This window comes from Melozone crissalis, unplaced genomic scaffold (assembly GCF_028551555.1).
Source record: "Melozone crissalis strain CALT ecotype California unplaced genomic scaffold, PUWL_Pcris_2 ptg000027l_1, whole genome shotgun sequence".
In the NCBI taxonomy this organism is placed as follows: Eukaryota; Metazoa; Chordata; class Aves; order Passeriformes; family Passerellidae; genus Melozone; species Melozone crissalis.
In genome coordinates, this window is record NW_026535805.1 from 32,049,554 (window position 1) to 32,076,617 (window position 27,064).

At 39.9% G+C, this 27,064-nt stretch overlaps 1 protein-coding gene across 14 annotated transcripts; it reads right to left on the minus strand.

The window, feature by feature from the left end:
- On the minus strand, positions 1 to 25,259 carry BCLAF1 (BCL2 associated transcription factor 1). Of its 14 annotated transcripts, none has more exons than XM_054279300.1 (15): positions 24,804 to 24,980; positions 19,882 to 20,020; positions 18,776 to 18,849; positions 16,685 to 16,808; positions 15,585 to 15,833; positions 14,928 to 15,485; positions 12,826 to 13,497; positions 12,546 to 12,715; positions 9,765 to 9,870; positions 8,783 to 8,867; positions 7,944 to 8,119; positions 6,623 to 6,803; positions 2,277 to 2,423; positions 509 to 718; positions 1 to 368 (listed from the first exon to the last, which is right to left on the minus strand). In XM_054279300.1, exons 4-15 carry the CDS (start codon positions 16,786 to 16,788, stop codon positions 363 to 365), a joined length of 2,664 nt encoding a protein of 887 aa, XP_054135275.1. In that variant the 5' UTR covers positions 16,789 to 16,808; positions 18,776 to 18,849; positions 19,882 to 20,020; positions 24,804 to 24,980; the 3' UTR covers positions 1 to 362. The 14 variants fall into 14 exon arrangements, 13 of the variants coding, with proteins under 13 accessions (XP_054135275.1, XP_054135272.1, XP_054135269.1 ...); XM_054279297.1 differs by adding an exon at positions 17,684 to 17,776 and having other exon boundaries at positions 14,928 to 15,833; positions 16,685 to 16,802; XM_054279294.1 differs by adding an exon at positions 17,684 to 17,776 and having other exon boundaries at positions 14,928 to 15,833.
- Between the last annotated feature and the right edge of the window lie 1,805 nt (positions 25,260 to 27,064).

The window sequence follows — 27,064 nt, forward strand, 5'->3', positions numbered from 1 at the left end:
TTTTAGGTGTGCAGAGCTGTAAGTTTACTTCAGAATAAAACACAGACATAGGGGAGAATCAAAACTTTTAGAGTTGTACTTGACCATATATTTGGACAAAGCAGAATTACACTGCATATAACAAACAGTAAAATTTCTTAAAAGTTGTTACAAATATTTTACTTTCTACCTGTACGATCATTAACATAGTTTACTATATCATGATTTTTTTCTAAAGGCTTAAAACGAAAACAATCTCTCTAAACTACTTTCCAACAGTAAAATTTAAGTAAAATGCTTACATTCATTTGACAACAAAAAAACATATTAAAAATGTGTGGGTGGTGCAAGAGCTGCTCTTTCAGCTACAACTTTCTTCCGGGTTATTCCTGTGGAAAGAAAGAAAATATTCTTGTTGTAAACTGTTAATAATCAACTCCAAAACCTTTAAAGTGATCCCTACATGCAGCCAATTACTTGGCACAGTGCAAGATGAAGTACCTAATCTGCAATTCACTGAACAATTTACCTTTTCCTCTTTGCGTCTGTCCTTTTCTTCATTATTCTCAATTGTTTCTTCCTCATCTTCCACAATGCCGTCCCCTTGATATTTGTCATGCGTCCACTTGGGACTGCTACCTGACTTTTTGAAGTTAAAACGCCCTCTGCCACGCTGGAAAGTACCACGGCCTCTTCCTCTTTTGGCCCAATAATCCACACCATCATCTCTGTCATCATGCTACAATAACACCAGAAAAAGAGTAAGGTTAGACACCTCTTCAATGTACCCCATAATGTCAGTATGCTATAGCAAATGTATAAAACAAAGTAAATGTTAATAAGTTCTCTTCAGATTGCAATTATTCTTAAAAGGCATAATGCTGTAACTAAAACCACAACACAATGGTTTGAAGAGCCCTTATTCACTGTGGGTCTACTTAAATGTTAGTAACAAATCACTTGTCTGTAATTTACACTCAGAATTAAGAATTACTAGTTTTGAGGGGAAAAAATTTAAAAGAAGCTATAGAAAAGAGCTAGGTTACTTTAGCACAAAGGGAGTTCTTTATACTTCATAAGAAGAGGCAACTGAAGGCAATTTTCAGAAAATCTGCCCCACCAGCACAATGTAGGGCAAATTAAGTTCAAACTATTTAAGTCTAACATTACCAAACAATATTCAAGGCTGTCTGGTTTTGTTTGCTGTCTTGCTACCAAATACAGCATTATATAATTAGGTATGTTCTCACAATCATTTTACACACTGCATGAAACCTACAAACCATTATTCAATATTAAAAAAAAAGGTTCTATTTACAATGGTGAGGTACACTTGCATCAACACATGGTTTTTCTGAACTTGTGATTTGGAAAGAAGTCTGAACTATTAAACACATATCACACCCATACAATGCAGCTTAATTCTACAGAAGTAGTTGAAGGGCAGCTGATTTAATTTAAAATATTTTTAGAAATTCAGGTTTAATAGCTAAAATTGATTGTTCTAATATCATGAATAGATTATCACATCTCTGTTTACAGATCAGAAAAGTTTAGATATGTCTAGGAAGACAGAACTCCTTAATGAAATATCTGAATTGTGACTGCATTATTTCTTAGTTACCTGTTAACATATTTGTGACAAGCTATAATGCTACAGGAGAAGGTCTTCTCTTCATTACTTATCATCTTTTAATGATGAAACAATACCCTTCAAAGTTTGCATTGTTACAGAAATAACTGGAGCAGACACCACACATCCAGTGTACTGCACTACTTAGAGTGGTTACATCAAGGGTCCTCCTTTCATAATCCAGATGGGAGAAAGGCATCAAAATTGTGGTGATTTTCTTGTGACTATCACAGTACTCAGAGCAAAGAACTGCTCATTACAGAGTCTGTCTTATGAAAATCCACAAATACTGTCAGCTTTTCCTGATCTTCCACTTCTGTAGACTTCCACACCAATCTAAGACAAATCTCAAATGTCATACAGATGTAAATCCAGGAAAACACAGCACAAGCCTTTCTGGTTTAAAGTTGGGTTTTAAAAATTTTCTCTGAACCTGCCTTCTTCCCCACTCCCTGATGAAATTTTTGGAGATAAATTCCATGTCAGGCCTCAGTTACTGCCAGCCTGCTGTAGAAAGATGAAAGATAAGCAGAACCAACAGCCACTCTGATACTCTCACAGTTACTCTTGTCCCTGTCCATACATGCATGCTACTTCTACACTTGTAGAAAGTTTGAAGAAAAAAAAAAATGCATGCATAAGACATCAATTTCTCCACACCCACCAAGAAGTATTTCTTGCTTTTTGGGGTATATTCAGGATCCCATTCCTCTTCCTTCGGTCTCTTCTGAAAAGTAGTATTTGAGTTGCTGGGACCAGTATTTGTTCCAGCAAAGACTCCTCTGGCTCTTCCTCTGCCCCTAATTCGAAACTGATTAACCAAGATGTCATTTAAATCATTTACATAACACCACAAAGTAGAGTCAAGTTCTCTATTACTGAAAATACTTTCTGTGCTTAATTACAGTATCTGCAAGTGGAAAAACCATTTTCAAATTCACATATTACCTTAAGTAATATATTCAAGCATTCCTTTTGAAATAATGATTCTATTAAACTTAATTGAAACACATTTGAGTTCCTGGCATAAGTTCACCCCCAACCACTGAAAAGAAATTTGACTGCTAGTAAACCAGTGTGTTGGAACAAAAGGTCACAAGAAGCTTCTGAAGCTGTTCAGACAAAAAACCAGGAGGAAAGCTAGACTGAAACAGGGACAAAACTGTCAGGGGAAAAAGAAAGGTATTTATGGAGTCAATTGAATCATTTATGAAAAGGTGATTCTGGAATACATACTAACTGCAGTTTTCACAGGAGTATATCCACTGTATGTTACTCAAGCATTCTTAACTGAAATTCAAGAACATACCTCAGGCCAAATTACATTTCAAATGAGTAAATTCTTTACTCAGGAAAAAGTCAATAGCATGTACTCTGCAGAGCAGCAATGCTTAAAGTGAAAAGGAGTGTTTTAAATATTTGTTATAATGAATTACTAAGGTTTTAAAATGCTAGGCTGGTGTCCTGGGTTGGCTACATCATGCTTGTATCCCCAGTCCATTCGTTCTGTTTATGCTGGATAACAAGTTTTGCACCTTTTAAGACTTGTTCCAGAGAGCAAAGGGGGGAGAGAAGAAGCAGCAGTTTGTTTTCAGACACTGCACTCACTCCTCCGCATTCCTGCTCCTGACTGTGTTGGCTGCGGATGGACAGACAGCAGGACAGAGCTCTTCTTTTGCTTTTAGTTAGTTTAGCTAGCTGAGGCAAAGAAGTTCCCTGGACTGTGGGATTTTTCCCTTTTCTTTGGACCTGTTCAAACCTGCTCTGGACTGAACACCAGGGGAGCACCGGCACCTCACACCCGGGGCCCACCAGGCCGGGCCTGGGCCGCGGCATTTCCAGCGCTGGAGGGACTGATCAGAGACTGAGTGAGCTGAGCTGCAACCCAGAGAGGGGACTTTTCTGAGTTTGTCATCTCTTTTGGAGTGGCAAGAGGTTTTACTATTTAATATTGGTTAGGTTTTATTCTTTAATAAACATTTTTTCCACTTTTCTCCAAGGAGGCTTTTTTTTCCCGAACCGGTTGGGGGAGGGGCCAATTGAATCTGCTTTCTAGAGGAACCCCTTGGGGGGGTTCAGTTCCAAATTTGCCCTGAACCAGGACAGCTAGAAAGTCTCACACCAAAAACCATCCTTAACTCAGAATTCACTACGTAGTAAGGTACACAGTTATCTCAGCATATAAATACTTAGCTTGTAGAAAACATTAAATGAGTTTACAGCCTTCATTGAAGGGGAGAAGAAAGGTTAGCTGGGGAAGATAAGACTGCTAAAAACTAAGAGCACAATTTCCAAAAGTAGCCTACTTAAAAACACAGAACTGCATCTTCAGAGTAATAGTAAAAAATATGACTGGAAGCTAATTTATTTGTTAAAAATAAGCGTGTTTCATAAACAGAGATCAAAAATATATATAATTAATGAACTCAAAAGGTAAGTGTTACGCATACTTAGTTCCACAAAGCTCTGAAACTTCTGATGCAGAATTTATGCTGGACAGATTTAAAATTACTCTGAAATCCAACCAACTGCAAAACAATCTGTAGAAGCCTCATAAGACCTATCCAATACTCTGAGACTCTGGGAGAAAAAAAAAAATCAAAAATTTGTTTGGAGAGTCATTTGGCAAGCGATAGACTAACTGTACAAGGGAGGAAGTAAGGTATGCTTTCTTGATTTCCAACAGCTTTACAAAATTAGGACACAACAAACAGTAACCTGGGGGAAGGGGCAGGGGGCAGACAGAATTATGACAGGATTAAAAAAAGAGAAAAAAACAGGCATCAGCATTTCCTGGTATTCAGTCCTGTGATCAGATTCCCCTTAAGAAAAACTTCTACAGTTCTCCTAACCATTTTGTTAATGCTTCCCTGTAACAAATCATCCTTCAGGTAAAGAACTACAGGACACAAAATCTACTATGATGTTAACTTTATCAGCTTATTTATTAGAAAGACTACCACAAAAAAGACAAGTGTATATTTTCTATATAGAACTCACTTTAAACAGAGCTGCTACACATAATTCTTTCATATATGGATACTAATGACATTGCCGTTGAAAAATTCTAATTATCCTTATTTCTGTGTCCATATTTGAAAACTATTCATGATGCTCATGTATGGGAAGCCGAGAACCCAAGAGGATTGTGTACTAGCCAAAGTTAGAGAAAAACCATTGCTGACTTAACATTAGCTTGCTGGATAGGGAAGATGTTATATTCTCCAAGGCCTCCTGTTAGGAGAAAGATTTAAAACCAAAGCATTTGATTTACTCCAAAAGCAAAGCAGTAGTAACTGGAATGCAGTCACTATTAGCCTGTATTTACAAACAGATTCCTAAGCCACCTGGTCTGTGTTTTTTGATACCATCCAAGATATATCCCTAAAGAGGAGATGTGAGGCAGCAGTTGGCCTATTTAGATTCACCTGCTCAGACACTTTGTTCCAAAAGCCTGTGTGTGACCATGTATGTTCTTAAGGAACATTAATTAACCTGTTATCACTGCACAGACCAAATTGGTAGCCACTAGCAATTAAATGAGTAGAAATCCATTAACTTTCCAATTCCCATCTACCTCAATTGCATATGAAGTAGTACCTATCTCACAATACCTACAATCTGGTTTTATAAAGCAGGAAGGCTTCAATGAATTACAAGTTTTCTCCCACTAAATCTCCTTGACAGGAGATGGAGTTTTAAGCTCCCTTTTGTTTAACTTCTGCTTTGTTTGATCCATTATTTTATACAGCTAGAAATTGTGCTGATAGTCATATTTGATGCCTATACCATCCAGGGATTTATATACTTACGCCACATAGTTCCATAGCATAACTATATAAAAATAAGAAGAAAGGAGGAAATGATGCACTTTTAGCGTTAGAAATTTAGAACTTTGCATTTTCTTCTAGGTAGCTATAGATTTTTAGATGGAGGATTCAAGCCTCAAGTATTGGTACATGCCACATGCATTTCAGACACCCTTATGTGTAGTTCAAAACTTATTTTTTGCATGATTAAACATTTATACTAAACACTGCACTTTAGCACTATTCAGTCTTAATTACAGGCTACATTAAGAAATTATTGTTGAAGTATGAAATTACTCCTACTTATTATGTAGAACAGTTTTTCCCAACCTACACAAAACTTGAACATTTTTGTGTGTTTAGCTGTGGTCTGGAGGTCTATTTTGCCATGTTGTTCAGGGGTGGGTGAGTGGTGTCTGTTTGTGGGTTGTTTTGGGTTTTTCTTTTTGTTTGGGCTGTATGGTGTTTTTAAGTGCTCCCTATCTTTTTCAAGGCGTTCTTTATTGATTTCTAGTTTTTCCAAATGCATCTACGTTTCCCAATTATACATCAATAATTACATTACCATGGAATCTGAAAGTTTAAGATTTTTCTGAAGACTAGAGTGGTCAATATGCCACTTTCCAAATCACAATGCTTAAATACATTCCAGAGGTAGATGAATGAACTTTCATGCTCAGTGGCTAGTCCAAACCAAAAAAACACAAAAATAACAAGTATACCATCTCCTCGATATAGCTGTTTCAAGGTTGACACTTATTTTTAATTATGCACCATTCTCTATATAAAAAGTTGCAGGTATTACACACAAAGGAGTGCAAAACCAAACCAACATGAGAGGGAAAAACAGAAGGTGCAGGGAGCTAAGGGCTATCAGGACCCAAGACTTAAAATTTACAGAACAGTAAATTTCCAGGTCCTGTTAGGAAGCAGTATTATAAAAGAAGAGCAAGGAATAATCCTGTTTCCCCAGACCCTTATGCTAGGATCTGTAATGTCACGCTAATGCGTATTTACAGATCATTCAAGTGCTACTGGTGAGTGCTGGGGAAAAACAAAAGACTCAATATTTCAGGTTTGGTATACCGTATAAAAACCTCAAGTCTAGCCTAACATGAATCACTCCAACACTCCCTCATTTACTTTGTTCCACTATTGCCATTGGTGAAGGGTTTGGGGGAAGAATAGGAGAAAAACTTACAAAGGTGCCTCTTGGCCTGTTGACTCCTGCAAAACCAGAGTATTCTTTTTGTTCATGGTGGGTTTTGAACTCTTCATCTCTTTCCTTCTTGCAATCCTTTTCTTCTCGAGAACTGGATGAGGAAGAAGATGGGGAGGAAGATGGGGAGGACCGAGCACGGTCTTGGTCTCTTTTTTGTTTACTGAAAAATAAAAAAATATACTATGTGCTATTTTAAACGTACTAGATAGCCTGTAACATGCTATACTAAACCGGGTCTCTATTTTATGAAAAACTAACCCCCTTCTGGTTATAAAGTCACACGTTACATATCTGAGATATTAAGGCGAAGGATATTTCCACTTTCCAGCCTCCTCTGACACATTTAAGTGCACTAAATGCATATTATTGCTGGTGAGTTGGAAAGCAGCAGTCTGCAAACTGTAAGACACAACTTTTCTAGATTCTGATGCCATGAAAAGATGCTGTTACTTTTAAGCTCTGCCTTTCTTCTGAGGCAGTAAAACAGAAATTAAAGGGAAAAACCCCTTAAGGTAAAGCTTTACAGTAACTTGACACAGTTCAGTTTGCACACTGTTGAGAGGTATGGTATGGGCTTCCCTACATAAATGGCTGTAGGGAAATTAGCCAGTGGAAAAAAATGTGGATACCAAAGTCAAAGTAAATGGGAAACAGGAAGTGTAAGTAAAAATTCACTTTATATATATACAATACAAAGCAGGGAAAAATTCCTACAGCAAAACTTTTAGCAACCCCATAGTGGTATTAACTTGACCCAATTTACAAGATTTTAGCATTCTATTCAAAGAAAGGTCATACCTGAAGTAACTCGTACCACTTCTACACAGTATCCACTGAGATATGCTAACATTTTTTTCTTAAAACAGCCCACTGGCTTTAGACAAATTTAGAAATTCCCCTTCTCACCCATGTTAAAACCTAAGTATCAGTAAAATTCTCATACTCTGGGTGTTATGAGTTGAAAAAGTGCGGAATCAAGCATAACGAACCAAAGTTCTTACACAAACTGTTTATAGAAATGTACTGCATTGAAGTCCAACCTCCTGATGTAGCCTGGATAATAGGACAGATTAATTTGTCATTTTTTTTTTCAGTGTTAGCTTGCTATTCCAAAGTTTTTGTCCTCATCCACCATAAGCCGTGTAAAAGACAGATAATACATATTTGCTGTAAAACAAATAATTTTAATTGTTTAAAATTAAATGATCCATTATACATTGAAAATTGAAAGCAATTAAGCTTACAATTACAAAAGGCTAATTAGAAGCTAAAATCTTCTATAGGGACATCAAATATTTACCTGTCATCTTTGTAAGATTTGTAATCCTTGTAATCTTTTGGAGTTTTCTCTTGCTTTCTTGACCCACTGGATTCCCTGGAGCCCTTTGAGTCTCCTCGCTCCTTACTTCGTTCCTTTCTACGTCGGTCAATGTCATGCCGAAGATCAGCAGAATCACATCTCAATTTTTTATCTCCCTGTAAACAAATGTATATTTTGCAACAAAATATTGAAATACGACATCAAGAGAATCTCAGTGAAAAGGCAAGCTGTGCATCAATTAAAATATAAAAAGATAGAATTTACCTATTTTTCAACAAACTTCAGCACACAAATTGACTTTGCCCTTTACATGAAATGGCTACATGTAAAAAAAGAACAGCTAAGAATTTCAGTTTCAAACAAGCATTCCCATCAAGCCAATTGGTGTCTAGTTTTTGATTATACAGACCACAACAATACATGATTTCAAGAAATAATTAAGTATTTATTTCTTCTGGTGAATTGTTTTTAAACAGAGCACAACCACCTTTGTAGTTCAACCACACTACTCACTGACCATCCTGGTATTTCCCTCTGCCCCAAACCTATTCTTTGTCCTTGGTCAAAAAACATGCAAGAAGAAAGGAAGCATAGCAAAAGACTTGACCTTATGTACCATTTTATTAATATAGCAAAATCACACTACATAAACCAGCTTCTTGATAACATGTTTTACTCAAAAGAAAAAAAAAATCTAAATGCAAGTACTCTAGGTACAATACAATTTTGTATTTTTATACAGAAAAACAGAGATGAAGTTGAGATTTCAAAGGAGACTAAGTTTAGAAGCACAGATAGGACATTTACTTGGAACCTACTTTTTGACTTTCTTCCTTAAAGACTCTCTCTTCACCTGTTAAACGGGTATGCTTCCTCAGGGTACTTGGAGAGATGTCAATCCTCCTAAACGTAAAATAAAAGCAGTGTCTTGCCATACATGTACATGACTGCTAACAGCCTCAAACATTTCAACAGAAAATTGACAAACCAGGCATTTTTGCAGTAGAATAAACTTTCTGGATTATTAAACCTCACCATCAGAATACAGAAGCAGACTAAAAATGAAAAACTGTAATTCTGTTCTTTGTGAAGTATGCTAAAAAACACAAATACAGAAAACAGGCAGACTGATGTTTCACATTTTAAGTATAGCTTGGAAGACAAAAAAAATGTTTAATGATTTATTTCAAAAGGACCAGTATATGTAGCCAGTTGAAAGCCCACCCACTCCAAGAAACCATTAGCACTATGACAGTTTGCTGTAAAGTCAAAAGTTCTAAACAAGAAAAATTGTGAAGTTAGATACTGTATCCTCACATGCAACACAAATATAGTACACTGCATCATAAAACTAGAGCACATGATGAGACACTGCATCTGCATGCCTACCTTCTTACCTTTTAGATTCTCAGATTTTTCAAAAAACTGCTGTAAATTAACACACACAAAAACTAAAGTAGTATGAGATGGAACATTTCACACTGAAGAAGAAAGATGCATGTACAGGGCTTCTTTTCATCTTCAAGACATATGCCCCTCAATATTTGAGCACTGCATGTGAGAAAAGTAAATATATCCCAAATGAGATACAGAGGTAGAGAAGACATCTGTCACAAAACCACAGATGAAGCCAGACCTGACTCAGATGAGTTCTCTTTTACACAAGGTTTTTTTTTTTTGTACTTTGTAATTATACAAATTATCTCATCCAGATTAGAAAAAGTATTTTGGGTTCTCAAAATAAATATTAGAAGACATTATTTGAAACACAAAGCATCTGCATATGCAGTTAACATATACCTATGTATTTCTGGGCTCTTTTGTCGGGTGCAGTGCTCCTCAGTTGCTTTTTGATACGCAGTGAACCTCTCATTTAGGGTCATTCCAGCCGACTTGAAGTATTGCTCTGTTGGTTACAATAGAAAAAACACTGTTTCATTAGTTTCATTCAACTGCCACGCATTTCATTCCTGACAGAAAGGCAAGTAGCAGGCAAAACCCACAGTACTTTCAATAAATTTATCAGGACAAGCAAATGTGGCGTTTTCCCTATTTTTACACACACTGTAACCCGAAGAAAATAACAGCGCACAGCATCACTGCAAGTCTACTACGTAGTCATGATTGTATCACATCTAATTCAAGCATCATTTACTGACTGGACTTGCTCATTTTCAGTGACATTTTCCTCTACTGACAAAGAGCAATTTCTTAAACTGTTATTTTATATTTTGCCCACAAGAGAAAGTGAAATTACTTTTGAGTCCTAAATATTTGCAGCAAGTACACTTTACCATTCATCTCATCTCTAACATAAATAAGAATTAGTGCAAACATTTAAGAAATGTGCGCTTCAATAACTACATGAATGACCTAACAATTCTTTTCTTAAAGGAATACAATTTCTTGATTGGGTGATGATAAACGATACAATTAACACACCTATGCATAAATAAATTCATTTAAGCATCTGGCATCTTGGCAAACTTGACAACTTCTCTGACAAATTTTCTCCTTCCTTCAGAGACAGTTAAATTAGCCACAGCAAAACTCAGTTTTTAAACCAGCTCAACAAATGTGTTTAAATGTAATATAGAAATACATAAAAGTCATGAGCTATGAAATGTTACATATGAAGCAAGCTATCTGCTTAACAGGTCAACATACATCTGTATCAACTTACCGCCCGGCATCCAGCATTTGTCTCATAACCAACCATTAAAACTTGAAACGGCCACTACAAGGGTAGTGCCTCAATCATAATTCCATCAAACACAGGAATTTGAGCTAGTAATTCTGTTTTTATGCCATTTTTGCCAGGAAGACAGAAGGTTCAACTTTGCCTGTTTGGCATCTGTATCTTTCAACAGCTATTTTACTTTTGTAACATGGATTTTGCCATTTCAAAACACATTCCAGGACCTAGTTACAATGAAAAAGAAAACATCACTGGGCATTTTCAGCTCTACATTAATAAAGAGCTGTTCAGACTGGTCGCATCACACCAATAATGAACATAACTTCAGTTTTTCAAAAAAGTTACGAAAATTCTGATCACAGACCACAGTAAATCTGAAACTTAAAGAGATGCTCTGCTTCCAAAACAACCATAACAGTACACATTCTAGTAACTTGACCAGACAGGCTGTTAAATTTATAAGATATTCAACATAGAAAAATTTACAGAAAAAGTCTATTCTGTGATCAACATGTGAGTGTTCTGCAAGTATTATTTTTACCTACAGCTACATATGTATCATATAAGCAAAAATTTACAGAAGCTCTCACTGGATTGAGTCTTTCGTTACACATCAATAAATAGATATGTTCACAACAAATCATTACACACTAAACAGTTATCCCAATGTTTTTTTTAACTAATACATAATCCTAGTCCATTATTATTGACTATTACTTTGTAAGCAATTCAATATGAAGGAAATAACTTGGCTTTAGTAATCTGAATTATGTCAACAAAATGGAGATTTTTAACTGAATTCAGCACATATTTCTAGCACACAAATCTCAGCAATTTTAGAAGGTAATGCATCTTAAAAACAATGCTTACAGACAGGTTCACTGAAACTGGTACCTAATTAAGCATTTCCACTTTTCCCTTTACTGTGGTGATATGGCAAAATTACTTTCATCGGGTTTGTACTATCTCAGTTACATTTAACACAACAGCAAGACAAAAGTCCAGTGAAATAAAGCAAATGCTATAGGAAAAAAAAAACATTTAAAGAACACTCTAGACATCCCCAGGGAATTTTAGGAATTATCTATTTTCCCATAAAAATACTTCAGAGGATATGACCTAAATGAAACAGATCTACTTTGATGTGGTATCATATGGTACAGGTTTGGATTTCAGTGGTTTTGGGGGAGGACTTCTGTTGTATTGGTTTGTTGAGGGTTCTTCTTGGTGTTTATACAAAATAGCCACTACTGTTATATCAGAAAATAATTCTTGTATAACTCATTTAATGGAGGTTTATTTAGCCACTGCCAAGTTTGTGTAAGTGAAATTCCTGAAAATATTGTCATATAGGAATAAAACACATTATAACCATGAACTTTACTACCATTTAGAATAGAATTTTCCTTAAATCTTCCTGAGGGGAAAAAAAAAAACCCTTCTAATAAGAATCTGGAAATGACCTCTAGAATGCTTCAAAAGGAATGCCATTGTTATTTACAGTCCAAAGACATCTGTCAACCCACACCACAACATTTAATATAAAATTGTACGGTAAACTCATTCAAATAAAATTAGAAAAACTGACCAGTGTATGTGTAAACTGCAGCGCAGAAATTCAAACATTCTATGCCACCTACGATCAAACATTTATCTGGAAACATAGAATACCTGCTACTGTACTCTACCCTGCTTGTGGTTCTTTTGTCCTAGTTTCCGTGGCTATTATTTTTCTAATTATTCTCATGCATACCTCAACAGGAAGAAAGTCTCGGTAAATCACAACATTAGAAGAGACCTGAAATCTTCCTGTACTAGGAACAGCAAATGGACTTCAATGAACTTGTCAGCCACATATCTGGCACAATAAACTAAACACATACCTTTCACATGGTGAACCAAGGACACAATGTGCTGAATAAATGACTCTGATGTGCTTTTGCTGGCCTGTGGCAACTTAATGTGGTCAAAGATGGATCGGAACTCTTGCTCCTTCTTGACGGAATGGACAAGTGTGCTAGCAAGCAGCCTGTCTTTAGTCAAGGAAGCAGGTCTAAAATGCATCAACAACAAAGAGACACACAAAAGAAACCACCAGTTTAAATAAATACGAACGACACTGGAGGCAGGTGGAGAACCACACTGTAAAGTGGAATCATTTACCTATTGGAATCATCAAGAGGTACTGGTGCCATTTTGAGTTTAACTTCAGGACGATGGGAGTCACTGGCTATCATTTTGATCCTAAGTGGGCTCTCCTCTCTGAAGGTGGATTTTTCTCTCGCATCCAGATTCTTGTGTAGAGGAGGACTGTAATCAAAGAGTTCTTTGAGCTTTTCAGACTTTACCTGCTCAGGTGACTGAGTTTCTTTCTTCATCATTAGTCTCTCAGAACTCTTGTCTTCTTCCTTGTGCTTATCTTTTGTTGCACTAGGCCTTTCCACTACATAGCCAGTCTCTTTAAGCTTATAACTTTTCTCATCTCTAAATCCATCGCTCTCTCTATTGCCCTTGATTGATATTTTAGATTTGTATTTGGTTCCTTCCTCCTCAGCATTCCGGTGAGATGCAGTAGGAAAATTTTTACCCTGATCTGCCAGGACAGATTTTCTGAACTGTCTGTAATCCTCTGTCTCCTCTGTGTCCTCCCCTTCAGAGTCATTAAACTTTTCCTTCCCAGTCTCTTTATCAACGAAAAAATCTAAAGTTTCCTGTTCCTCCCATTCCCTTTCTCCCTCTGTCCTCCCTTTTTCTGATCCTCTCTCCTTCTGGGCCTCCTTCTCCCTGGTATTACCCCTATCAAGCAGGTATACTCTAGACTCTTCATCTGTGTACCTGTGGATAGCAAAGAAGAAACTGGTAACTCTGGATTGCATTCATTCCAGTTCACTTGCATTCCCCTTTTGTGTCAATTCCACACCAAGAAGAAGATGAAAATACATTCCTCCGAGCAATTAACTTTAGCATGCAATGCTTGGCACATCATTAACACTGCATCCACTGTCATATATGCACTACTGGAGGCATCTGAAGAATATAATGCCTTTCTGTAGAATGCCTAGAAATTTACTTGCTTGTTTTCTTAATCAGTACCCAGTTTCACATTCTCTCTCATTACACTAGTAATTTTTTCCATCAAATTCACATGGTTTGAAAACTCAAGACCGCAATTCATTTTGCACTTCTTTTGCTGAAAGAGTTGAAGTAGCAGCATAAAAAAGTGAATTATTTTCAAGATCCTGCACATTACTAAGATAATTCCACAATCTGGCACAGGCTTAGTACATTCACTATATTGTGTTCAAGCAGGGAACCATAGAAGGCAGCTCTCCTAAACACAGAAACACACCAAGTAATTATTTCAGCCACTGCCTTATCTGTACGCTATGTTCACACAGGTTCTAATACCTTCACCAACTCCAACACACCTGATGCAAGAGAAGTTGTATTTTTGATCTCCTAAGCAGTAACTTTTTTACATAATAAAGCACTGACTAGACAAATTAATTTAAAAGCTTACAATCAAGCCTATATAGCATAGGTACAACTTCTGCAACTCTTTTAGTAAGAAATCCACTGAAACACCAGTCACATTCAAAAGGAACAGTCTAATGCCAGTAAGACTCTGACAACTTTCAAAAATTACTATTATGTCAAACTTTTTAAGAACAAATTGAAGAATTTTACATTCATTGGAATATATACACTGAATTCCCTTCACATCAACAGCATTATATTCCTAGAATACCAACACCTACCCTCTTTGATAAGTAATGCAATTCAAGACATCACAGTTTTCATATTGCACGACAATTAGACAATTGATGCTGTTTATGTCAACATAAAAAAATTATTGCACAACATAGACATTTCTAGACTTCCAGAATACTTGCATTTCAAACTACATGAAGCTTTAAAATTCTGAAAACACCTGAACAGAGTTTACTATCAAGCCAGCAAGTCTGATGCACTATTCCAATTAAGATTTTTCTTAATAGCAAAAAATTGAGTACAAGATAAACCATAGAGGAAAAGCACAAACCAATTCCTCCTTAAGGATACGTGTCCCTATCTCTATTACCCAAATTTCAAGGCCTTGAAGCATCCTAGCAGGAGAAGGCATATATATCTTTCAAGCTCAATTCCAACCAGACTAGTATTACTAGCCTTCCATAATGCATTTTCCAAAGTCATGATGATGATCTTGACGAAACTCTTAACAATATTTTTAAGAGGCAACAGTAGCCTTGTAACTCGGTTCTTACCTTTTCATAAACTTTCCACCTTTTGCAGTTTCCTGTTCACCACCCTCAGGATAAAATGACCGCACTCGAGCCTCCTCACGGGGGGCGCTCTGTGATGGGATTGTCTTTGCAGGGCTTCTCCTCGAAGGGATATGATGCAATGGGCTATTCTGAGAAGGACTATAGCGGCTAGAACCATTTCCAAGAGAACCAGAGCCAGATCTCTCAGGACTATGCTGAATGGAATGGGAATGCTGAGGTGTGTCCTTTGCTGAGTGGGCTGTGCTAAGCAGAGGGGCGTCAGAGCAAGATGAACTCTGACTAGGTGGGGTGGCAATAGAAGGACTATGGGGTGACCTTGGACTGTTATCATACGCTGAAAGGCCAGGCCAAATGTCGCCAGAAGCTGCTGATGATTTGTTAAAATCGTCAAGAGACTCCGACGGGTCGTGTTCAAATGTATCTTTCTGTTCATCTTGTGATTTATTTTTCAAGGGACTGTCTTGCAAAGGAGCCCCTTCAGTTTTCTTGGCCTGCTTTTCCAGAGATGCACGTCTTTTGGAAGAGACGGGTGATTTGCTGTATGGGGATGAAGAACGAGATGAAGAGGACCTCGGGGACCGGGAAGATCTGTAAGATCGACGAGACCTGCTCCGGGACCTCTGGGAAGACACCGACCTTCGTTTGGGACTTCTGGAACGGGAGCGGCCGCGCCGAGGGCTTCTGGAGTGTCTTCGGTTCCACACCGGCCTGTAGCCTCCTCGATGGTATCTACCGCCTCCTCCCTGGTAATACCCTCTGCCTCTTCCTCTGTAGCCATAGGGTCGCCTCATTCCTCTATTATTCCTGTAATCTCTGCGATAATCTCTAGAATAAACACGATCTCTGCTCCGAGATCGGGAATACGTCCTTGACCGAGACCTGGAGCTAAAATAAAAAACAAACATTAACATTTTACAACTGGAAAATCTGAGGAAAAAAAAGAAAGCGCCCTGATGCAAAATGCTAGATTTCTCAAAATGCACTCAGAAGGCAAAGGATGCGGACTCCCTGGTCTTTAAGTAACTTCCGCAATCTCTCTTTATTTATTATTTCTGAAATAAATTAATTATTATAAACATGTTTATACTGCTAAAGACTGTGAAACTGGCATCACGTGGTTAAGACACTACCAGCCTCACTGGCCTCCCCAGACATTTTATTAGAGATCATCACCATCCTGGAACACAGCATTCAGTTGCTCAGCCACCACGGTTCACAGCCTGGAACAGGGAGTGACACGGCCCCCCCAGTGTAATATCCCAGCCTGTGCATGGCAGCAGCTGAGACAGTAAAAACTCAACTGACCCACTCCTTATGGGAGATGGTAATGTCCGCTAGCAAGTAAGATGAGGAAAACACTGGAGGCAATTGAGAAGACAACATACAGCAAAATTTATCTACTGAAGCCTTAAGTTACTTCAGATATAAAAAGTTTAGTAAGAAATAACAAATTACAGGGAAAGAGACTAGATGAAGAAAACATCATGTAAAGCAGAAGGGAAGAATCAAATGGGCCAGGAATCATGAAGAACCACTACCATTCTGAAGTTATCTTGAGATACAGGAAGAGGGGGAGAAAAAAACGAAACAAAAATTACACTCAAAGCATAGTTTACCTACTGCCTAAAATGAAATAGGTTTCCAGGCTCACCTCTGCAATAGCATCATGCAAGTGAAAAACATTTTATGGATAAAAACTAATATACCAAATCACCTTTTCATGCAGTAAGACTTACCTATATCTCTTTTTTCTTGAATGTGATCTGGATCTTGACCTAGAGCTGGACTGAGATCTGGACTTCGATCTTGACGAATGTGATCTAGAATTAGATCGACCCATTTTTGCTAGTAGATCTACTCCTTCCCAAAAGGAAAAGCAATGAGAGGAGGGAAAAAAATAGAAGCAACCATTTAGCATCCATGTAAATTATATAAATGAACAAAATTTGCATTTACTAAAATGACACTATTACAAAGCAGTATAGCATTTGCTAAACAGAAGAGCTTTGGAGACAGTCTAAGTACATTTATTAGTAAATTAAAAACTTAACCACATTTTAAAGGATTTAACGTTGCTGCAGTGCACACAGTTTCTCTGAAAACATGAAGTGTAACAGTGAAAGGTTTTTTCCAGATTTAACTGCACACAGATCCTGTAGGAGAAAGGAAGCAGCAGAAAATGAAACATTTCTGCAAATTAAGGAAAGAATTGTAATGTAATTCCGGACATCTTAATATATTGTAACAAAATTCTAGCCATTGTGTTGTTTATAGTTTTCTTGCATTTCCAATGCACTGTTCCTTCTCCAGGAGGAGTTCACAGTCCTCAACAATCCACCATTCACATGAGCAAAGAAAAAGCCCTGAAGTATTTGGACTAGCAGTTGTTAATTTGACCCACAGGCATTATTTCTCTTAACTATACGTACTAAAGTTCATCCCTCTGATCTCAACTTCCACTGCTCAGGATGCCCATCCTGCATCTTTTTAGATTGACTTAGCTTTTTAACCTACATGTAAAATGCATGGCCAACTTAAAGATTTTAACAACTAGTTAAACAATATGGCTTGCAACAAGATTCAACACACTTCAGCACAAATTAAGCTATGAAAACTACAACTGATTATGAATCAATGACAATTAAAAGAAAGTAATTCAGAATAAACTATCATTTCTTCTTATGTACAGTCATAATAGATATTTAGAATTAGTGCTAACCATAAAAAATACACACCTTTTCCTTTTCTTTTCGGATCAGTGGCTAAAAATCCCCAATTTAATTAATAAAAACTTTCACCCATTACCATTTTCTTTTGAAATTGCCCAGCTTTAAAAAAAAAAAAAAACAAAAAACAAGTGTCACATTAGACAACCTGAATAAAAGCTATGAACAAGTAACTAGACATTTTCAGGCCTTTGAATGCTCAATTATAATAGTTTAATAATAAAATTAAAACAGAAATGGAAAAAATCAAACATTTATTGCTTGTATTGCAAACAGGCTTTAAAGCCTAAATTACTGCTAAAAAATACTAGCTCAACACAACAAGGACTTTCTCTCATATCATCTTTCTCATTACCAGGGTGGTATTTCAATTACGAAAAGACAAAAACAACATTAGAGTTTAATTTAAAGTTACCAAAATTACAGAGACTTTAGACATATCTAAGAGAACCAAAAAGAGAAAAGCAGATGACCTGTCCTCCTATCAACTGGTTCCTCCTGCCCCACATGACTTTCCCGTGAGAGTTTGCATGGCCTAAGAGATGTAACCTCATCTGAAACCAGCCCAGCAAAAACTGAATTTAAACCAGACTTCCACGTAAGTCAGAAAAAACTATTTACCTTGGCGAAGAAGAGTATGTTGAATGCTCTTTTTTTACTGGCTCCTTCCACTAAAGAGCAAATTTGCAGAACCTATACTCTGAAGATATTTTCTAATTCATTGTGTTCAATTAAGTTTACAGAAAATGCCTTGCAATCACTTAGGACGAATACTCACACGCAAAATAAATTTAGACCTTTTAAACTATTTAAGACATGCCAATTTTCCAAGAGTGACAGAAAACAAAACCTGGTGGGGCTTTTTCTGTTACAAGTAATTATCAAACCAAACATCAGATGCACAATGTTTATAACATAACTCAATCTCAGCTTTAAATTATTTGCATTCTATGTATGACAAGTACAGTTGATCTTTACAAGACAGTTTTATATACTGTAGCTTCTTACTGCAAGCATAAAATACAGGAAAGCAAAATAAGATTTAATGTTCAATAGCTGAGTTCAATCAGAACATTTAAAAAGGACTTAAGTTAAACTTACCTCAAACTGTTAGTTGATACCAATGAAGAAATTATTTCAAAACTCTGTATTTGTGCTTTCAGCAATACTGAGTCCTATAGAACAAAAAGTGAGACTGTCAAAGACACAAACATTTGCTAAAAGGAAGCACCTTTTTGCTTAAACGGGTTCAAACATTAACCTCATGAAAAGACAATACATAACAAGTAGCAAATTTACTCTTGGACTCAGTGATGCTGCACACTAAGACCGGAGCAGCTCAAGAGCCAGCCACTGCCAAAAGTGACAAATCCCTTTCCGTCCATGATCACTCCCTCCTCAGCCTTGGTAACAGGGCTGTGCAACACATTATCCTCACCTTCAGAGCGGCCCTGACAGCCTTCAGGTCCTCCAGTGACCAGCTCTTGATACCTAGAAACCACTTTCATTTAACTGGTTATCCAAGTGGCTTAATGAAGGGCCAAACTGAGCTGGATTATGGAGCAAATAACAGCATGCAGCCAGAAAGAGGGAGGCAAAAAGGACAGTGGCAAACTTTTAGACCAGTTTGAACTCTAGCACACAGCTCTGCATTTCACTAGAGCTATCATACTGGAAAAAAAAATGGGGATGAGAACTCAGGCCAACGGTGCAAGCTTTGTGTTTAGGTTTCTCTTGCAATATTTACAGAAGCATTACTCTAGTATAACTTCTTGTTTAAAATGCACACATATATAATTTCACCTAAAGAGCGAATGTCTTCAAGAACCAGCTCTTTTACAGCTATGCAGAAAGGGAGCATAACTATAAGAACAAAGCCAGTCCCTAATGTATGAATTCTTCACTGGCCTCAGTTTTTAATTCCCTCCAAGCCTTAAGACTATGGACATTTGTAGTCCAACTCAACATTAAGCACATTTTTCAATTCCACTCAAGCAACAAAACAGGGATTTTATCCCAGTTTGCTATAGACAGTCTGGATCTTCAGAAATTCTGCAGCTCAACAATTCAATTCATTAAATCCAAAGGCATAATACATTGACTGCTCCTAAAGGACACTTCCACACTCGTTCATAGGTGTTTTCTTCATCTAAAAGAAGAAATGTAGCATTTGTGCTCATAAACACTGCTTTCAAAAGTCCACTTACCATTCACTAGTAGTGACCAAGATATTTCCAATTTCTACAAAATATATGCTTTATTAAGATTAAGTTTTTACTTCTCATCATCAGCAAGCATGAGTCTCCGAAGGAGCACAGTAGTGTATCGGACCATGTCAGATTTTGTCTAGACAAAAGGCGAGATGGTATTAGCCAGTAAAGGGTAACGAAGGCATTCAGAAGTCTAGTACAGAAAAAGCAACAAAACTTCAAGTTCAGGCTGAGATTTTAAATGAATACTTACATAATCTAGATTTCTGACTTAAACTGGTGCTAGCTGAACACTCAAATCCTAATTTAGACAAGTTTTTAAATCCTAGGGATATGGAACAAGATAGCTGCTTCACTTTTAAAACCTCTAAGTAGAAGACAGGATCTTAAATTACCATAACTCAAAATCTGAGTGAGTTCTTCGGTCTTAGAAATCTTTTCCAGCAACTGGCAAAGGTGAAAAGTAGCCACACTTCTGTTTTTAAACAACACATTAGCTATACCACATCCAACCCTGGCAGCTAAAACATACCTACTGCCCTTTTCCCATTTAAGTTTTTTAAGAAAAGTATGGATATAACATTAAAAAACAAAACCAAAAACTTTTATTAAAAATCTTAACTACTGAATAAAAGCCATTTAACTATTTGCAGCTTTTGTTTCCATTTAGCTGTAATAGGTAAAACCTTGACACACAAGACCCACTTATCCAAACAACACTGATAATTAAGAACAGAAGTGAAAAGACTACATGCATAGCTGAGGTTTTTTTGGTCCATGTAAATATTCTCAAAATATGCAAGAATCTAAAGTTTTATTAACCTTTATTAAAGCCCATTTAGAAAAGAACTGAGGCAGTACCAGGAGTATGTAGGAAAACAGCTGTCTGTGACAGTCAGCTCCACATGCTGCACACCTCCACAGAAGAAGCACCCGCCCTCAGAGCCCCACAGCTACAACATCCTGGCTCACAGCGGCAAAGGAAATCACCCACAGCCTCTTCCTGCCCGTGGCCAGGCTGCAGCGGCTACACCACATCAAGGAAGGGCACAGTAAAGGGCAATGACAAAGAGGTCCTAAGCATTATTTGTTGCTCTCAGAAGAGACCCACACTCTGCCAAACGTGTGTATCAACAATGTGAAAAGGTGTTGTCACTATCACCCAGCATTTTTAAGAGAGGACCACATCTGCTAGGAACAGGGCCTGTGCCTGAAACCCCAGGGCTCTAGTCTACACTAGAGCCTTTTCCCTCTTTTTCCTCACTTTCCACCCTAAATAATTGAAAGGAGATGCCTGGCCCTCAACCATTTCACTGCCATGTTAAAAAAAAAAAAAAAATCTGGATTTTACAAAGGAAGCTGCTGCAGCTCCACAGAATAATGTGGCTCTGCTAGTTTAAAGAAACTGTCCCATCTCTGCTATTCTGTATTTCCTCACATTCCTGATGATCTTTCCTATGCCAGTCTAAGTACTTCTGCACCCACATACTGGATCACTTTCAATACAACTTTTTTTTTTAATATGGTTCATTACACAGCCCACAAACACTTGGGCCAACACAGGGAAATTGAAACAGCAGCTGAGCAGAACTGCTTCTTTTGGCAGCACCGCAAACTTAAAGCTTCCCTGAACCCAGCCTGGCATAGCCTCAAGAAGCAACAAACTTGGTGGTATTTAAGATTTTGAACAATACTTGCAAACAGCTTTAAAAATAAAAACCAAAGCACCAACAAACAAAAAACCTCACCATAATAAACACACACACATGAAGTCAAAATAAGGAAAACCAAACACACCCAAACAATCAAGACTTAACACAGAAGCCACGTTTTCTGAAAATTGGCTAGTCCATCATCTGTCAGTTACTGAATCATATCCAGATAAGTTTCTTAATGAAAAAAACAACAGGATGTTTTCTTCTTTGGGTGTCTTCAATCAGTCTTGGCCAGCAAGTGCGACCATCAAGCAAAAAGAAGATATACAACACAACTGGGCTTATCCCATCACAAGCAACACAGTAAGAAGGAAGTAAGTGACACTGTCAGCATTTGCTATGTTTAATAAAAAATAAGAAGTACAAGGAAAATGGTAACCAATTCCTTTTATATAATATTTTGAGGAGTCTTCACTACACCAGTGGTGTTGGAGTTTTGTCAGAGTGCACAGGCTGTGATACAACACATCTCTTAGGCCGTTTAACAAGCTGTACATCACATGTCAGTTTAAGACATTTTAGGACAGTTCTACCCACTTACACTAGCAAAACACTGCTCCCTCTTAGATCCCTTGTTTTAGCTACCCTTCCTTTAGAGCTATCTCGTAGTCTGCATTTCCCTTGCCTAAACATTATTTGAGAGCTGTCAGGTAGATTTAAATAAAAATCTTGTCAAAGTAATTCACAAGCTATTGCCAAAATGAGTTTTCATTCAGAGATTCAGGCTTCAAAAGACGGGATGATTATACAACCATGACAACACAAAAGGGGCTAGGACAGTCTTCATAAAATTCCACAGAATTTGTAGTAGTTTCTCATAATACACCCATAGAAATAAATAAAGTCAGTCTTAATGAGACAACACTGTAAGTCAGCTATTCAGTGCTTGCACATCTGCTGTGCTTTCTTATCCACTCTCTACTCCCCCCCCCCCCTTTTTTTTTAATGTCCACAACTCTAGCAGGGCCCATCATACATAAGAATAGAATGCATTTTATAGTCACTTAAGCCCATCCTATTTAGATAATCGGTGACTTGGATGCCTTCAAAACCTAAAATTCCACAGCAAATATGCCCAAAATATTATATACAAACAAGAGGTGGGAAGCACCACTTCACTATTCCATTTAATACATTGGAAATACAATGGAAACAGTAAAACATACTAAGGCCTTCTTCTCCCCCAACTCATTAATTTCTATACAGAAAATCACACAAGATATTTCTAAATTAAGTCAAAAATCAGCATCCTAGTAACAGCAAAATCACCTCTGCAAAACCGTCATATGATTGTTAGCTGGTTTTTATGTAATACTAATGGCAAACAAAACCATGTTTCTCCTCTAACTAAAAAAACAAAGAGACCGAAGTGACTGAGAAATGGGTGCATACACAAAAAGGAATTAGCATGCTTTTGGACACACACTGTTTTGGACAGCCTTTGTTATTTCTGTGTGTGTGTTTTACACGCCGTGTTTTCACACGCCCTTACACCATGCTCTCCCCAGTCTCTGCTATGAACTACACGAACTGCTGCTGCAGAAAAGCCAATCCTCCTGCCCTCATTTGTTCCAAGACTGACACCCTCAGAGGTGCTTGGTGGGCTGCAGCAGTGATCCCTAAGAAAACTACTCTGGACAAAAGCTGCCTTTTCAGGCACAACACCTCCCAGATCCCATTTACCACAAAGCTGCACGAGGCCAGTGCCAGCACAATGAACAAGCAAGCAACGCGTTTTTCGCAATACCTTTGGGAGAAACTCTCACACTGACACACAGAGCACTTCCTTCAGTAGCTTTCTTCGCCTACCTCAGCTACCTGTAAACAAACTGCAAATGTTCTTTGGCATTCCACAAACCCCTACAGCACTGCCTCTTCTTGACAACCAGCCTGAATATAATCCATCCAAATATCTGCACCCTAGCTCCAAACTAGGAGCTGATTTTTTTCTGGATTCCTACGACCACTTCAAGTTTTCTGCATTCTCAATGTGAACAGGCTCTTCTTCATGGAACCTGCTCCTACCTCCTACCCCAGGATTCTGCCAGCCTCAGCCCTCACCTGAGAAGTTGCTCCACACAGGCTTTGCACGCTAAAGCCTTGCTCAGGAAAGCGGCATTCCAGCTCCAAGCACCGATATATGTAACACACCGAACCTCGTCTGGCCATTCAGCACAGCCTGTCACTCAACATCAAAAGCGACAAGTGGGAGGATGCAATTCCTACTTTCCCTGACACAAGGCAGATGCATGCCTGGAGCACACCTCAGCGCCAAAGCCATTACCCCGTCCTCATTCTTCCCTACTTTTGTCCAAAACGACACGATTATCAGAGAGGAGGACGAGGACGAGGGAGGAGAAAAGCAGCTAGACAGCATTTTCCGGCAACTCCACGCTGTTTAACTAATCCCTCCCACACCAAGAACAACTATTCTAAGTGATATTTTTATACATTTGCATTGCTTAAGCAGTGACTACTCGCAGTCAGGAGCACCTTTGTTTTGCATGCCCTCACGTCTTCCTGTAGTAAGATTTAACTGTTCCTCTGAGGACAAAACTTTGATCTCCGAGATAAACAAGTGATGGGTTCTACTGACTTCGTAAAGGATCAACAAAACAAGAACCTGATTTTCATAGAATTAAAGGCGAAAAGTAGGAGGTTTACAAAGCAAAGGGGAAATAACGGGAATGATCCTGCAATGGTTGCATAGTACAGTACAATCAAGACGGGCAACACAATAGTCCCTTTCAGCGAGGGGCATAAAACCCGCTGCGGTCCCTCACGGGGCTTTGCGGGCATCTGCAATCAGGGCAGGAAAGGCGCAGGGAGGCGTGGGGCACCTCAGGCACAAGCGCCTGAACCACAGCCATGCCCGAAGGGAAGTTCCTCCACCGACCGTCAAGGCTGATCCAATACCGGGAACCATCCTTTCTCTCCGGCACCATTTCCCTCGTCCGTGTTACACCCACACTGATAACGGGGAAATTTAACATCCCCGTAACCAGCGTTGTACAACCACATCCCCTCGGGCCTTCCTGCCTCCCCGGGGAGGCCCAAAGCCAAAGGCCGCGCACCCGGGGCGCAAGCCCAACGGGGCCGGCCGGCCGCCCATTCCCCACATACCCCGACACCCCCATCCCGCCAGGCCTCCAGGAGCTCCCAGGCAGCTCCTCTGCCGCCTCCCGCCGCCCCTTCCCCTTCTACCTTCGCTTCCCGGGGCGCAGGGAGGAACGGCACCAGCTCGGCCCGGCTCCCGCGGGAAGCGGGGGCCCGCGTCAGGGCGGTGACGGCGACCGCTCGTTCCCGTCCCGTTCCGTCGGCTGGCGGGATAATCGGGATAATCGGGATAATGGCTGCGGAGCGCCGAGGTCACGCGGCGCGGGAAGGCGGGACGGCGCGGCGCGCGAGCACCGCGCGCTGGAGGGCGGGGCAGGGCCGGGCTGCTCCCCCTCAGGCTCCCCCCGCCATCTTCCCCCCAACCAGGGGCCACCGCCCCGCCAAGCCTCCACGCAACCCCTCTACCTCCGCCCTTCTCTCACCTGGCGGGCGGAACTCCCGGCGGCCCCGCTCCCTTACGGCAACCGGGCGGCCATTTTCCGTCTCGTCGGAGGAAAAGACGTGAAGCCCGCGGGGAAAAGCAAAAACCACCGGGAGGGGCGCGGGGGGCTGCCGCCGCCGCCGCCGAATCGTCACTTCCGCTCTGGGCGGGGAAGCGCCAGCCCCGCGCTCAACGCCCGAGCGCCATCTTGGTTTCGGGTACCCGTCCGCAAGCAAGATGGCGGCTGGCGGTCGCTCGCCCCCGCCAGGCTGTGTGCCTGCCCCACGCCCGGGGGCTCCGCGTCCCACCCGCCGGGGCCTCGGCTCCCCCCGCACCGGCGCGGCTAAAAGCTATCTCCTTGTATGCTCTTGTTCCTCAAAGGGTGGCGAGAGCGCAGGGTCCAGCCCGCCGTTGCCTGGTTACCTGTGGGGCGGGGAGCGCATCCACGGACGGGAGTCGCTCGGCCGGGGCAGTGTGCGGAGCGCGGCCCGGCGCAGGCAGCGGCTCCGATCCAGCGGCATTGGGAGATGGCGGTGCCGCGGCGCTTTACTGCAGCGCCTTTTGCAGCAGGCGGGCGGCCGTCGCTTGGTTGCGATACAGCAGCGCCACGTTGGGGGAAAGCGCGCCCGAGAGGCTTCTGTAGCACCACAAAGGTGCAGCCGAGGGCTGCGAGTGAGCAGCGTTTGCCTGATGCACGAAGCGGTGTATGTACGCGGAATCACAGAGTACTCTGAGTTAGAAGGGACCCATTTCGAGTCTAACTCAGCCGTGCGCAGGGACAGCTCCAAGAATCACACCATTCACTTGAGAGCATTGATGAGTAATTCACACTCTTTTTGAATCTTACACATCTTACACAGCTGATTTATTTTTTAGAAGGCTATTGTCCATTATTTTTTGAGGCAAGAAACATAAAACAACCCGCTACAAAAAAAAAAAAAAAAAAAAAAAAAAGGCAATGCTATTTTAACATGAATTTTGCATTTTGTGAATTCTGGGGGCAATGACTGGGACGCAGCCAAAAAGTAACTGGTGGAAGAAAAAGGCATGGATGATGAGAAGCAGACATAATCCCCAAATGCTGGTTTGCTGTTCCATGTGTAGGCAAAGTGATGCACTGATTAGGGCTATTTATTGCGCCTATTAAATTTTTTGAAATGTAGCCTTCTATGGAGGCAGCAACCAGTGAGTAGTTGATGCTGAAATAAAAACTGGTTAACTGATGGACAGTCTGGCCTACAGAGAAGCAAATCCCTCTCTCCTTTTAAGGTTTTCCTTTCTGTAGGGATAGGGATAACAGTTCTGTACCTCAAGTGCAGCACACACAAGTGCAGCTTTTGCTGTAACCAACAATAAGGCACTTTTAATGAAGAGGCTCTTTGAGTTGTGATAAGGAACCTGTGAGGGAAGACACTTTGCCAGGGCCTATAAGGTTTTCAGAACTGTCCTGAGACTTGGCTGCATTTACACCTGTTTTTTAATGGTTCTGCAAATTGCTCATGCAGGGACACCTTCCACGAGACTAGGTTGTTCAAACCCCCATCCAGGCTGGCCTTGAGCAGTTCCACAGCTGGTGCATCCACAGCTTCCCTGGGTAACCTGTGCCACTGCCTCACCACTCCCACAGTGGGAATTTCTTCATAAATCTAAACTAAACCTACCCTCTTTCAGTTTAAAGCTATTACTCCTTGTCCCATCACTGCATGTAAAAAGTCACTCTCCTGCCCTCTTGCAGCCCCCTACCCATCGGTACTGGCATGCTGCTGTTCCATCTCAGGGCTCCTTCATCTCCTGAGTAAACTACCCCAGCTCTCTCAGCCTGTCTTCACAGGAGAGGTGCTCCAGCCCCCTGGTCCTCTGGATTTGCTTGGGCAGGTCCATGTCCTTGTTGTGTTGGGAACCCAGAGCAGAGCAGAAGGGCAGAATT